We start from the raw sequence: 16,184 nt of genomic DNA on the forward strand, positions 1-16,184 counted from the left end.
AATGGCAGCCAATAATGTACCAATAATGGTTGCCAATTATTGGCATCGGCGTGGACATCCCACGATTTTACCATTAGTGGTCCATTATTGGGTGCCAATAATAAACCTAGAGAAAACCAATGGCTCCCAATATTGGTCCATTAATGCACCAATGGTAAACTAATGGCTATTTCCCATTGGGTCGTTTAAATATGTCATTTACTATTTCTCTACAAATTATAACTATTTCACCACTTCTCGGCAAACTGTTCTTGAAAAAGTCGGGAACTGTTCAAGAAAATCGAAAAGTTAGGCGAATGCAAGAAAAAATGGATTCTGCTTCCCCCCTCCCACTTCCCCTCCTTGACACGTCCGCACACACACACACACACATACACATTTATCCTTGAAGGTCACATACAATTTTTATTTTTTATTAAGTTTCTGAAATAGAAAAAACCATATTAGAGAAAAATCGACGGCGGCTGGAACAGAACTCGCGTACCCGAGAATAGAAGTCCGGCGTCTTATCCAGCTGAGCTAAACAGGCGAGTTAAATACCTCAGCATAAAATAAATATATAAGACACGCAAGTCTTACTGACTGTGAGACTTGTTGAGACTGGTGCGCACTGTTTCTGCGCACCAAGATTCCTTGACGAGTTCCCGAAAATTTCAGAAACAGTTGCGGCCAGCGCCATGAACTTTACATGAGAAAGTAATGAAAAAGAGACTAATGGACTATTTATAGCTTTTTCTAATACAGTTCCCGAATTTCTTTCAAACATTCATTGATTACCATTGAATGTTCGTCGCTAGTTCACAGCTGTTACCACGTATCCGAGAGTAAGGGTGCAGTCCCATGCTGAGCAGAAAACAGAATGCAAAGCAGAATTTCGTGAGTGCAAGAGAGATAATCAGATATCACTATCCTTTCCACTCTCACGAAATTCTGCTTTGCATTGTGTTTTCTGTTCAACATGGGACTGTACCCTTAGGAAATAATTCCTGAAACATCTGGGAACTTTTTTTTCCGTGTACCCTGACAAAGGACTTTGACTCCTAGCAAAATTTAGAAAAGTTGATGAAAAAATTGTTACTTTCACAGACTATTCCTTGTAATCTAAGCTTTAAATAGAGACCAAGAACAGCAAAAAATATTATATTATTAATGTACTTGGTAAAATTCATTTTCGACACTTTTTTCACAGCCACGCAACTGACTCAACGACGAGTTAGAGAAAACGATGGTTAAAAATTTTGCTTCGCACAGTCCAACTCTTTTTGTAATATCTCGGGAAACCGTTAATATTTTTTGCTGTTCTTGGTCTCTATTTAAAGCTTAGATTACAAGGAATAGTCTGTGAAAATAACAATTTTTTTCATAAACTTTTCTAAATTTTCCCAGGAGTCAAAGTCAGGGTAAGAAATTGCGGAAAAAATAGAATTATTCTTTTGTGTTTATAACATGATATCTCGCTTCCTATTTATGCAATACAAATGAAAATAGTGGAATTTTATTGGAAATTTAATAAGCTTTTCAATGCAATTTGTCAATTTAACCCTCTGCCTACTCATGTGACCGTTATCGTCTAAAATCGTCTATTTGGACGCATGGTGGGGACTATGGGAATTACATTCAAAAGCGCTAGAGTGGGGATAAGTCAGCGTAGGCAGAGGGTTAAGAAAAGCATCTAACTTCATTCTTTTTTTCTTTTCTTTTCTTCTTAAATGACTTTTGGCGTAGCCGACTGTCAGAACTAAAATCTATGAAGAGAAAGATGAGAATTATGAATTTTGGTAAGGTTGCAAAGGAATGGCTTGAGTGTAGTCATTATATTCGTCATGAAATGCCGATGTTGCCAGTCCTGTATCAGAATTTTAGGAGCCATCTGTATAAATGGGAACAAAATCTTGAAAGTCTGATTGTAAAATATTGCGTAACTTAAGGTCTGGATTATCTAAGTTCTTAAGTGTGTGTCCGGTGGTAATGTCACATTTGGGTGATTTTATAAGTGTAGTCAGTTTCCAGTCAAAGTATGCAGGTTTTCCCAATATATAACAGATTTTAGTTAGGGGATAGATTCTGCAGAAGGATTCAAGGAGAGGGATCTTTTTAATATTAAATTTCAATCTCGTAGTTGTTGTTTTACATTTTAGAAGTTTAAGGAGAGGAGCAAGAGGGTTGTCCTGCCATTTAGCATTTCTGACTATAAAAGAATTGGAGAGGTGTATTCTCCTAAGTTCAAGAGGGGGCTCATTCGCTTCTGACAAAAGAACTGGGATGGGAGTTGACCTAAGGCATCCCAAAGAGGTTCTTAAGGCTGCTGATTGGATTCGATCCAGAGTTTTCAGTAGGGTCATTGAGGAGTCAGTAAAGAGGGGTGATCCCCAATCAAGAATCGATCTAATGAGACCCCTTTAGGCCATCAGCGTGAGTATAGGGGAAGTTCCCCAGGTGGCGCGACAAATGATCCTAAGAATACCTAATGCCTTAGTAGCTTTGTTAGCAATATATTTAATATGTGCATGCCAGGTGAATTTACGGTCAAGAATAATACCCAGGTGTTTCATCGTTGTCGTACAATTCATTGGTGTGTTATCCACGAGAATCTGTAGATTCTCAAAGTTGGTGCGAGATCTAGAGAATACACAGCTAGTGGTTTTAGCAACAGACATTCCCATGGACTTCAACCAGTCAGAAAGGACCCTAATCGCATCTGAAACCAAGTCCGTAATGTCTTCGTCTTTTTTAAATTTTATGTAGAGGAGTAAATCGTCCGCGTACATGACGTATTTGATGTTTTCGGGTAGATGAAGTCCTAAGTTTCGTAAGTATAGATTGAAAAGTAAGGGTGAGAGTACTCCTCCTTGAGGGACACCAACCCCGCATTCCCTAGGAGTGGAGGTTGATGAGCCAAAGTAAATATGTCTATTAAAAGTTATGTGGTTTATGAAGTTAATTGTGCAGGGGTGTATGTCAAGGTCAGTCAAGATGTCGTGAAGTAAGTCCGGTCTAACGTTATTAAAGGCTCCCTTGATATCGATTGAAATTGCAAGGGTGTTAAAGGAGTCTAAAAAACCGGCCGAAGTTTCCGCAGCAAAGGTGGCAACACAGTCAACAGCAGATCTACCCTTACGGAATCCGAACTGCTGATGAGGGATAAGATCTCTGGATTCAATTTCGTGCTCCAGTCTTCTGTGTACTAATTTTTCAAAAATCTTTGACATTACCGAATTTTAGAAACGCATTAAAAGGAATAGAACTTTTGACAAACAATTTGAAAAAGCCTAATCTTTCCAATTATTTGTAGGAGCTCCTCTAGTTATTGTCTTAAAATAAAACGCAGTGACAGCTATTTTTCGCGTCGTGTGAATTTCATTGTGATTTCAGTGCTAAATTATTAAAATGAAATATTAAAACTAGTGAAAATATGGTTAAAAACGCACAGTGCTTACGATAAAATAAAAAATTCTCTTATTGACATAAATGAACGAAATTTTCAAATGTTCAATGTTTAACGTCAAGTTTTCAAAACCTAACCTTTTTTCAAGTGAAATATTGAGTGATAGTAAAGCAATTCAGTGGAATAGAAATTTCTACTGATTTGTTGTACTCTCTCACTCTTTTGAATGCGCGTTTCATATTTTGGTGAAGTCAATTAAGAATAATAGATTTTGCTACTTTTCCTTGCTCCACCGAGGAATTGGATTATTTTGGAAATTCGTCCATTCAAAAAAAATAACGTCTGAATTCTTTTCAATTCCTCGCTTCTTACCGGGTCAAGGAAATCAGGCAATTCAGGGAAAAGTCAGGTAAATTAAAATTGCTCAGAGAAATCGGGGAAAAGTCGGGGATTTTTATTTAAGTAACTGGAAAAAACTGAATTTTAGAGAAGTTACAAATAATTGCAGAAATTCATTTATTTTCAAAAGTAATAAAATTCTTCGCGAAAATTCAATTATGTTCAAAAATTTAAAAAAATTCTCATAAAAATTCAATTATCTTTAAAAATAATAAAATTCTTCTCCAAATTTCAATTATTTTCAAAAATTTTAATAAAATTCTTTGCTAATTTTCAACTATTTTCAAATAATTTTTCTCAACTCAATGAATTTCAATATTTATACAGTTTTAATAAAATTTTTCAAAAGAATTCAATTATTAAAAAAAAAATTTTGATAAAATTCTAAGCAAATTACGGAATAATTCAATTGTTTTCATAAATAATAACATTTTTCACAAAAATTCAATTATTTTCATGAATAATTAAATTCATCATTGTATTTCAGTTATATTTTTAATTTAATTTAAATTGAATTCCTCGAAAAATTGAATTATTCTTGAAAATTTTATTAAAATTTCTCGAAAAAATTTAAATTTGTTGATAAAATTCTTTATGATAATTTACTTTCGAAAAACATTTATTTATTCAGTAAATTATATATTTTTGTATTTAAATAATTGAATTCTTATAGAATTTTTTAATAAAAATTTATTTGAAAATGAATATTAGTTAAAATTTAAGATAATAATTGAATATTAAAAGCATTATAGCATGAACTTTTAAAAATACATAATTGATAAAATACATAATTGAATTCTTTCAAAGAATTTTAACAAAATTTTTGAAAATATTGACATTTTTTGAAGAATTTACTTAAAATTGTATTAAAAATAATTGAAATTCTGTGAAGAATTTTATTAATTTATGAAAGTAATTGAATTCTTGCAATGAATTTTTTCAAATTTGTTTTAAATAATTGAAATAATGTAAAGAATCTTATTATTTATGAAAATAATTGAATTTATGCATCGAATTTTATTACACTTTTTTAAATAATTTAATTCTTTTGAGATCTTTTATTAAAAAAGTTGATTGTGAAAATATTTGAATTTCAACGAAGAATTTCATTATATTCGTGAAATGTACTTAAATTCTTACAAAAAAAATTAAGAGAATAATTCCATTTTTATAGGAATTTACTTTGAATTGTATTATAAATAATTGAAATCCTCAGAAACATTTTATAATTTATGAAAATAATGGAATTCTGACAACGAATTTTATCAATTTTTTTTAAATAATTGAATTCATGTGAAAAATTTTATTACTTTTTAAAAATAATTGAATTTATTCAACGAATTTTATTACATTTTATTTAAATAATTATATTCTTTCGAAAACTTGTATTAAAAATGTAAATTTTGAAAAATTTTGAATTTCAACGAAGAATTTCATTATATTCGTGAAGTGTACCTAATTTAATTGTTGCAAAAAATTTTTGAAGATAATTTTATTTTTCGAGAAATTTATTTAAAATTGTATTACAAATAATTGAAACCATGTGAAGAATTTTAATATTATTTATGATTTTATGAAAATAATTGAATTCTTGCAACGAATTTTATTATAATTTTTGTAAATAATTTAATTTTTTTTTAAATTTAATGGAAATTAAAATTTTTATAAAACATGAAGATATCAATCACTCCGAGTGGAAGACTCGAAGTAATTGATATCTTCATGTTTTATAATAATATTCTTGTAAGTTGTTTAATTTAAACAATTTTTGAATTTGAATGTTTTGAAGAATTTTAATTCTTATGGAAAAATAATAATTAAATACTTATTTTAAAATTTAGTTATTTAGGTATGTTTGCGAATAATTTTAAAATTTAAGAAATTCGTAAGTAAATGTAGTAGAATGTTTTTTTTTTTGAGTATCTAATAATTTTTCTAGAGAATCAGAATATTCTTTATGGTGAGGGAAAAAGTTAAAATTTTGTCTGGAAATCAGGGAAAAACAAAATTAATTTTTTGTGGCAACCCTGTATTATTTCTATTTTTTAGAATTAATACTACTTTAAATTCGCTAACACTAGAAATCAAAAAACTATACTAAAAAAAATTAATTAATTATTGAAATATTTAAAACACTGTTTATAAAATTCTTATAAAGAATTCAATTATTTCCAAAAATAAAACATTTTTCTCAGGAATTCTATTTTACAGGAATTGATAAGAAAAATGTAATTATTTATAAAAATTTAATTTCAATTCCTCGAAAAATCAATTATTTAAAAAAATATATTTTTTTTAAATTCTTTAAAAGAATTCAATTATTTACAAAAGTATTAAAATTTTTTACAGGAATTCCATTATTTTAAAATATTTTAATAAAATTGTTCAAAAGAAATCTATGTTTTTAAATTCAATTCTCAGTAAATTGCTCTGAAATAATTCAATTATTCTTTTAGATTGTAATAAAATTCTTCCCAAGAATTCAATTATTTATGTAAACAATTCTTCTAAAGAATTCAATTATGTCGATAACTAAAAAAATTATTCCTGAAAATTCAAATATTTGAGACATTTCAATAAAATTCTTTGTAAAATTCAATTTTGTTCATAAATCATAAAATTCATCGCAAGAATTCAATTAGTTTTAAAAGAAATAAATTTCTTCTTGGAGATTCAATAATTTAAAAAAATTTCAATAAAATCATTTGCAAGAATTTAATTATTGTCAAAAATTTTAATTGAATTCTTTGTAAAATTTAATTATTTTTGAAAACTTTTTGCAATTCAATGTTTTTCAATATCTACTATTTTCATAAAATTTTAAAACTGAATTCAATTTTTTAAACATTTTTTTGTCAAAATCTTTGTAAAAATTAAATTATTTTAGTAAATAATAAAAATTTCTCATGAATGTAATTTATGAAATTCTCACGAATTTAATTATTTAAATTAACATTTGCATAAAATTAGTCGAAAAAATCAGTTATTTAAAATTTTTTGCCATAAAAAGTCTTTTTACGGCAGTTGTCCAGAACTGCTTGAAAAAGTGCTACTTTATTTGCCCAAAACAGGTCCCAAAAAGACACTTTTTCATGTCTATGGCGAAAAAAATATTTTTGTTGACAAAATTTTAATTATTATGAATGTCTGACAAGAAAAATATTATTAGAAAAATTTTTTAGCCAAAAATTGGAATAAATGTTTTTAAAAATAAACGTTTTCTATTAAATCTTTTATAAACGTTGTGAACTTCACCAACTTGTGATTTGGAAAAAAATGTAGGTTTATTTAAAGAAATTTAGTTAATAGGGGGATTATTTTGTTTTTCTAACCAAGAAGAGGAATTTCTTCCATTCGCTTGAGAGAGAGAAAGAGTGGAGAAAAAGGTGTCTGAAAGTGTCCGTCTTGAAAATGAAACAAGAGCCAGAGGAAGAAGATGATATTTTAGAAGAAGGCCTACAACTACCATCGCCAAGTGCTCTGGGTCATCGGGTACGTTCTCATTCACGAAGTCTTCGAGCAATGGCCAATCCAAGTGCAGTGTGGGCGCACTTTGATTTATGCACAAATGATCCCCTACGTGCTCAGTGCCGAATTTGCGGTGCCGTTGTTGTACGTGGCGGTGCCAATCCACGACAATGCGGCACAACCAATTTACATCGACATCTCAGAGTTCATCACGGTGGTAGGCTCATTGGACGAAGATATCATGGTAAATTGCCCTTCAATCTCCATTTTTTCCCCGACGTAAAAACAAAAAAGAGCAAATCGAGAAGGGGAGAAAATTTATTTCCTCCTACTTCCACCGTGAAAACAACAAGCAATCGCAAAAATGAAATTGAAAACGAGAAACGAAAATAATGTGTTTTAAAATTCTGAGAAAATGGTTCTTTCATTTTTGTTTCATTTATTTCTTTTCTCCTTTCTTCTTTTATTCTTTTGTTTTTATTTTTTATTCCATTTATTTTATTTGTTTTTTTTATTTTCTTTATTTTATTAATTTTTAATTCTTTCTATTTTATCTTTTTTATTTTATTTGCTTTATTAAATTTTTCATTCTCATCACTTGAGATAATAGTATTTTACTTTTAAAATATAAATGGAAGAAAGATTCACTAATTAAAATTATAAAAAAAGACTATTAAAATTTTGTTTTGAAGAAGAAGAAAAATTCTTTATTTTAAGAATAAAAATTACAAAAAACTAATTAAATTTTTTTTTGTTAAATAGTATTGCAGCAACAACGGGAGAAGTCTTCATTTCCCACAAAATCGAGAGTGCCAATACAAACTTATTCGAGAAAGATGAAAAATATTTCACCGTCTAATTTCGTACCGAGTTCGGCTACTCAACAGGGTCAACAACAACAACAGCAGCAGCAGTCGCAGCAACAACAACCAAAGACATTAGTTCTGAAGACGATTCCTTTGAAGGTGAAGCAAGTGGCGCCGACTACTATCAAAATGCCCCCTCGACAAGTAACACAACCAACTCAACAAATTAAGGCTCCACAACAACCAGCTGAAGTGAGTTTTTTCCTCTCTAAATTAATTTCTTCCATATCTTTCATTTTTTTCCAACTTTAACGATTTATCGAATTTTACAAATTTTCCAAACTTCCCTCGATTATTTTCCCTGACAAAATTCTTTTTACAGGAAAATATTAATGTTTACGAAAAATGAGTAAAATTTATGAATTTTAATAATTTCTAAAAATTATAATTATAACCCTTCCTGAATTCAATTATTTTCTACAATTTTCAACTAAAATTCATCTCTGAATCAATTAATTATTAATTAATAATTTATAAAAACTAATTAATTTTTTGATTAATTTTAATTAAAAATTTTGAACATAATTGTTTTCTCCAAAATGTTATTATTTTTGTATGTATTTTAATTTTTGGAAATATGTAATTGAAAATACTGAAAATATTGAATTTTAAAAAATTATTTTTACCTTTAAAGATTTTTCATAAAAAATTTTGATATTTCAATTATTTTCAAAATTTACAATAAAATTCTTCAAAAATTGTTTTTGAAAAATTGTAAATGAATACTTGAAATAAATTAATTATTTTCAATTAAATCTTACAAAATTTCAACTATTCAAAAAGATTTCTATTATAGATATATTTGAAAAATTTAATTATGTTAAAAAATGATTCAATAACAATTTTTGAAAGATTTGTTTATAGTTATTTTTCGCATTATAAAAATCAAAATAAGTTGCATTTTTTTTTACTAAAAATTGTTGTTTTTTGTTGCAATGTTTGGAAGAAAAGTCGTAAAAGTCGCAATTTTCTTAATTTTCGTGCCAAAAACTTTTTTTCCTGACATTTCCCTTACTTTACTTACAAAAAATTTGTTTCCCTGACATTTTCCTAACTTTACTGACATGTGGCAACCCTGTCAATTATCTTTCGAAAAAACAGTATTGAAATATTTGAAAAACCAAAATTCCATAATTTTAAATAAAATGTTTCGAAAACTCTATTTAAAAGAAATTTGAATTTAAATCTTTTTTAAATTAGTAATTAGTGAAAATTTTAATTGTAAATCTTTCATAATTAAATTATTTTAGATGATTTATTATTTACTTTATTGTTATTTAGATACATTCAATTGTCACTCTTTGTAAAATTTATTTAAAATTATTAATTGTTAATTAAAAAAAATTCTTTAATTCTTTAAAAATTCGATTTATTAAATCTCTAATTTAGAAATTTTCTCTAAAATTTTTTCTTTAAATAAATTTAATAATTTCAATAAACTTTCCCAAAATTTCAATTAATTTGATAATTTTTTAATAACATTTTTTTATAAATTCAAGTATTTATAAATAATTGAATTCCAATTTTTAGAAACTTTTTTTCAAAATTTCAAATTAAATTATTATTCTTTGATAAAATTTTTTTTAAAATTCAATGTTTTTTAAACAATTGAATTAAAATTGTTTACAGGTTTTTTTTGAGATTTTCAAATAAAATGATTAAAAACTGAAATAATTTTTAAAATAAATATTTAATTTTTTTTAATTTATCCAGATCAATATTCGAAAATATTAGTTTAAAACCTTCTAGAATTCAATTATTTCTGAAAATTACAACTGTTATTGACTGAATTTTTTTTTGAAGTTAATTAAAATTATTAACTTTAAGAAATTTATTCTAGAATTTAATTATTTAGAGAAACAAGAAAAAATTAGAACGTATTGTTTTAAAAATCGTTGTGATTTAAAAGTTTGTAACTAAAAGAAAGATAAGAAAAATTCAAGATTTTTAAATATTTCAAAAATATTTTTAGAATACCAAAAAAAGCAGAAATTGTAATTGTAGGGGAGAGTTGTCAGAGTTGGACAGGGTTTAGGGTTGAGCCACCGCGGCCACCGCGTTTATTTCGTTTTATCGCACTAGCGCCATCTATCTTTCTACGAAAATTCTTGCTACTAATGTCAGCCATCTTTTCATATGAGTCGCAGTTAAGTATACGAACCTATACTTGACCAGCGTACCAATTTGTGATATATGTAGGCTCAGCAAAAACTTTTTTGTGGTGTCAAAAAAAGAGAACTAAATGTAGAAGAGGGAAAAAAATTTTTTGATAACCTTTTTTAATTTTTTTAATTTTGGATTTCGTCTATGAGGAATAAATTATCTAAAGTTATATGAAAATGCATAATATGGGATTTTATTTTAATTTCATGATTCCTTTCCTCATTCCCAAGTGTCATTCTATCATTTGAAGGTCATTTTTAAACATTTACCTAAATATTTCATTGATTTTCTACTGTGGCCCAATTCTGGCAACCATGTTCAACTCTGAAAACATTTTTTTTTTAAATTGCTTATAACTCTGAATCTTTTGGTCAAATTTTTTTTACAATGTTCAGCAAAAACATTGCATTTAGAGCTGTGCAAAATTCGAACCAAACCGAGTTTAGTTCGGTTTTGGGACGCCGAAATGTCGAATATTCGACATTCGAACTAGGCTAACTCGAATGTCGGTCTTTCGACATTCGAACTAGGCGAAAAAATTCGAACAGTTCGGTTCGAATTATTTTGCACAGCTCTAATTGCATTTGAGTTGATCTTTCCAACAATATGCGCGAAATCGCGAAATTCGTTCTACAGGGGAAGTTATGAAGAAAAGTCAAAACTATGCCTAACTCTAACAACACTCCCCTAGTAATTCCAAAATAATTTGATTTTTTTCCATTATTTTTGATAAAATTTAATAAAATTTCCCGAATAAAAAATGAGAAAAACTAAATAAAATGTTGTCTATGAAAATCAGTAAAAAAAAGTCAGAAAGAAACAACATTAAATTTTTGTAGCCACCATGTGTTAGAGAAATAGGAAAATATTTTAAAAATATGTCGAATTTACAAGGAATTAAATAATAATAAAAATTGAATATTTCTCCAGGTTTGCTTGAGGTGGAATAGTTATCACAGTAACATGCAAAATAGTTTCCCATCGCTTTTGGATTCAGAACAGTTTGTCGACGTGACACTTGCCTGTGAGGGTCGTTCACTAAAGTGTCACAAAATGATTCTTTCGACCTGCAGCGATTACTTGGCGGAATTGCTGCGCGAGAATCCTTGTCAGCATCCCATTATTCTGATGAAGGACCTCAAATTCTGGGAGGTCGAGGCACTAGTCAAATTCATGTATCGTGGCGAAGTTAATGTCGCTCATGAAAAATTACCTCAACTTCTAAATGCCGCGGAGGCACTGCAAATCAAGGGACTCGCCGGACCTTCCTCACAAGTAACATTTCAAAATTTTTACCCACAAGAAGAGAAAATATTTTTAATTTTTAACATATTATAAATTTAAATTAATTAAATCGACTCTTAAATGAATTAAATCTCTTTTCTATTTCTTTTGCTTCCTCATGAGGAAGCTTTGCATTCGTGACGATTTTCAATTTTTCAAAACAAGGTTATATGGACTCATTTTCATCTAAAACATAGGGGAGAGTGGGGCAAAATGGGGTACCTTTTTGAAATTGGCTGTTTACAGAGAACCAAACGAATAAATCGATTCAGCTAAACTTCAGAATTCTTCTTTGTACACTTAGCTTTGAGGAAATTATGATAATAGCGGAGAAAAAAATTTTTGAAAGAACTTATATCGTATTTTCTGAGAAAGTGCTAAAATCCCATTTTGCCCCACCCGTGGGGCAAAATGGGGTGACATCAAATAACTGTACAAAACATTGAATTTTTTTTCAAAATTCATTAAATTCTTGTTGTATGAGATTATAAATACAAACAAAAAGTAGGATTCTTTATTATTATGGAAAAACAAGTAATATTTATTAGAATTTAACAAAAAAACATGGATATTGCAAAATATCGATATATCGATAGTGAAACATCGATAGCATAAATGCCTCGAAACAAAAATATCGATTCTTCTACAGGAAACCTTTAAATATTCATAATATAATGTTTTGAAATAGTTTTAATGAAACAGCATAGCTTCCGGCATGCCCCGCACTTAGGTACCCCATTCTGCCCCACACTGCATATTAAAACAAAATGCAATGTTCATAAGTTATTGTAAACAATTAAACAATCTATTCTATTGAAAATTACTCTAGAATAAGTACTGAAAAAGATCCCACACTTGCCAAATTAAATGCATTGTCCCAAAAAGTTTGGTAAGCACTTTAATTTTGAAAAAAATTCATATTTTTTTTGCTTAAAACTTAAAAGTTGTATAACTTTAAAAAAAAAATTTTCTTTGGAGTGTCTTCATAATTAATAACAGTTTCTTATCAACATGAATGATATATGTCGAGGATAAAAAACTTAAAAGTACCTATCATAGAAAAACAGAGGTACCCCATTTGACCCGCCTACCCCATTTTACCCCACTCTCCCCTATGTATATTCAATTCTGAGCAAATATCCAGATGTATGTGTGTCGCGCTCCGAAGAAAGGTACCTAAGAAGCAAAAAATTTGAGGTTAGGTTTTTAATTTTTTGAGTGAAAATACAGAAAGAAAATCAATTATTAATTAAAAATTATTGATCTTCAAGTCTTCATTATATCCAAAATATCCAATGAAAATTTGTTTCAAATTCAAATAATTAAAAATAAACTTTTAATCAAGATAAATGTAACACGAACCTAACCTAGAATTCGTTTTCTTCTTAGGTACCTTTCTTGGGAGCGCGTCACATGTGTGTATGTGTGTGTGTGGGTATGTCACAAAAATTGTGTACAAATTATCTCAGACAAATTTTGATGGATTGTCCTGAAATTTTGCAGGTTTATTGCAGTCATTAATACCTAAAATCTGACACAAGGATTTTCGAAAATATCTCCAAAATTTTTTTTTATACAATTTTTTTAAAATTCAGAAAAAAATTTTTTTTGTATTTTTTGAAATAATTGTTTTATTTGTTAATATTTTTATTAATTATTCTTAAAATTACATTCCTGACAAGAAAACGAATCGATTGATGTATACAAAGTATATATTTTATTAAAATTTATAAAATTAATAAATATTTTTCTTTTTCACAAAAAATTCAAATTTTTGAATTTTTGAATTTCAATTTCAAAATTTTGTACGTGAATTACCTCACGAATTTCTATTTATATATTGAGGAAGCTAAATGGTCATGAAATGAACAACTTGTTTTCTTAATATTTTCTAAATAAAATTTACAATTTTAAAACTGAGACACTTTTTTCTAAATAAAATTTGACAATAAAATTGTCACCTCATGAAATTTAATTATTTCTAAAAATTGCAACTGTAATTCTTCCAAAATCCAATTACTCTTTTAGAATTTTTGAATAAGATTTTTAAAAAACTTTAAGAATTTTTATAGAAAAATAATGTAGGTAATTAATAATTTTTTAAAATAAAAATTTTAATATTTTTATACTTTTGCTTCCCATAACCCTTTAATGGCCGAGTTTTTTGCCGTTATTATAAACGTATAATGTTTAGTAAATTCGATTATTCTATTATTCAATATGAAAAAACAATTTTTTTAACATGTTCCACCCCTTAAAACCACCCCTAACGTATATTAGTACCCTAAAAAATTGATAATTAATCTAAGTAATAAATTAAATATTTTTAAGCTCCTGTCAGCTTTATAATTATTTATAAATATTCTCTGGTTGTTAAAAAATGCAAAAGAATTATAAATAACCACTTGAACATCACCCTCAAAGTCAAATAATCACCTCTTGACGATATTAATTTTTGTGAATATTTAAAAAAAATCTATAGATTCTAAATGCATCTAAATTATAAAAAAATGTTTCTAAGTGCCACAGATATGGATAATAATGTTAATCACCCCCCCCCCCCTTGGAACTCACCCCTATTTAATAATTATTCTTACATACTGTCAATAGTTTTGAACAATTAAAAAAGTCATTTTTATTAATTCTATACGTTTCGAAAATACGAAAAAATATTTTTATGGTGACTGGGTAATGATAGTAAATATAAACTACCCTTAAAAAAATAACCCTAAGGTCAAATAGCCACCCTTTCATGATAAAAAGTTTTGTATTAGATTTTTAAAAATTATTAATTCTAATTGATTTTAAATCATAAAATGTTTTTCAGAATTACACAGTTATAGATAAAAATAATAATAAACAGCATCCTCAGAACTCACCCCTATTTAATAACTGTTCGTAGATACAATTATAGTTTTATTGGAGAAATTTGTTATTATCTTTGTATATTGGGTAAATGGTTTGATATATTTTTTTATCAATGTTGAACAATTGTGATTCTGAAAACTGGAAAAAGATAATTTATATTTATTTTAACCAATTTACGACATTTTACCTTTTGCAATTTTTATTCCTTTCTCCTTTTTTCTTTTATCGTTCCATACTGAAAGGATTCATTGGAAACCCCCGAGTAACAAGTTTCCGGCAAATATGATGAATTTTTAATTTATTGTCCGCCATATTGGATCCGCCATTTTGAATTTTTGAAAACTGACATCATATTCGTAATCAGCGACCCCGAAAACCCCCGAGTAACAAGTTTCAGGCGAATATGATGAATTTTTAATTTATTGGCCGCCATATTCGATCCGCCATTTTGAATTTTTGAAAACTGACATCAGATTCGTAATCAGCGAGCTCGAAAACCCCCGAGTAATAAATTTTAGGCGAATTCGGTAGATTTTTAAATTGTTTTGTTTTTTGGGGGTAGTTTTCATTAATTTTCTTTTTACCCCGAGGAAAATTTTTGTTATTAATTTTTTTTTACAAAGATTACAATATTTTTAAACATTTGTTACTGCGTAAGCGAAAAAAAAATTTTTTTTTCTTAAAGGGCTTAGGGGGTTAAGTGTGCAAAAACTGCCTCCCCATCTATTTTTCTCAAATTTGGCCCATATATTACTATCCAGATGACTATAACTTTCTGCAATTTTGAACTCAAAATTCGCTTTTTTGGGGGAGTTATGGAGGGGGAAAGCAAAATCAAAAAACTTATTTTTCTCGAAAACTACTGAACCGATTTTAATGAAATTTTAAGAGGTTGTAAATATAGATAAGACGATTTTAGAAAAAAAAAATCAAAATTTTTTTTTCAAAAAAAATTTTTGAAAAAAATTTTTGAAATTTTCAAAATTTTTTTTTAGGGTTATTTTTTGAAGTGACCACTTTCTCTTTTGTTGTAAAAAGTACCTTATAATGTCCCCTTTAACATATATTTTTTCTAAATTTTTTAAAAATATAGTTTTTGAGTAAAATGTCAAAAACCATGGTCATGCTATTTGCCACGTACGGTAATGCACATATATACATATGGGCAATTTCATGTGATAGGGTATAGCCAAATAAGTATGGAAAAAGTGACCCGAATATATTTTTCCCATTCATTCCTACCCACTTAAAAATAACTTTTTGAAATTTTTAACTCAAAATTTTGAGTTTTTTGGAACTTATGGAGAGGAAAAAAATCGAAAAACGCATTATTCTCAAAAACTACTGTATGCATTTTAATCAGCTTTGAATATGTTGAAAAGACAATTAAAGAGATTCCAAAAAAAAATTTCAAATTTTTTTTTCAAAAAATTTTAAAAATCTTTTTTTTTTGAAAATTTTAAAATGAAAATTTTTTGAAATTTTCAAAAAAAAATTTTCTAGTTCTATTAAAGTGACATTTTTATGTATTTTCTCATTTCATTCTCTTATGTGATCTACTTAATAAAAAAATTTTGTCCGACATGATTTTAGGGTGTGTCACGGTAAATAACTCAAAAACATACCCGGTACATTTTTATATTGTATAAAATTTTACACCCTAAAATCATGTCGGACAAAATTTTTTTATTAAGTAGATCACATAAGAGAATGAAATGAGAAAATACATAAAAATGTCACTTTAATAGAAC

General features: G+C 27.7%; 1 protein-coding gene across 5 annotated transcripts in view; it reads left to right on the plus strand.

Moving 5' to 3' along the window:
- LOC122510981 (protein tramtrack, beta isoform-like) overlaps nt 1-16,184 on the plus strand; it is an 89,361-nt gene that overhangs the window by 24,768 nt on the left and 48,409 nt on the right. Inside the window, exons 2-4 of one of the 5 annotated variants that reach the window (XM_043625947.1) lie at nt 7,087-7,496; nt 8,015-8,310; nt 11,212-11,556. In XM_043625947.1, coding sequence (XP_043481882.1) covers nt 7,196-7,496; nt 8,015-8,310; nt 11,212-11,556 — 942 coding nt within the window. In that variant the 5' untranslated portion in view covers nt 7,087-7,195. The remainder of the gene's footprint in view (nt 1-7,086; nt 7,497-8,014; nt 8,311-11,211; nt 11,557-16,184) is intronic. The other 4 variants (XM_043625949.1, XM_043625948.1, XM_043625950.1 and 1 more) reach the window with 4 other exon arrangements.

This window comes from Leptopilina heterotoma, unplaced genomic scaffold (genome assembly GCF_015476425.1).
Source record: "Leptopilina heterotoma isolate Lh14 unplaced genomic scaffold, ASM1547642v1 Lhet_8, whole genome shotgun sequence".
NCBI lineage: Eukaryota > Metazoa > Arthropoda > Insecta > Hymenoptera > Figitidae > Leptopilina > Leptopilina heterotoma.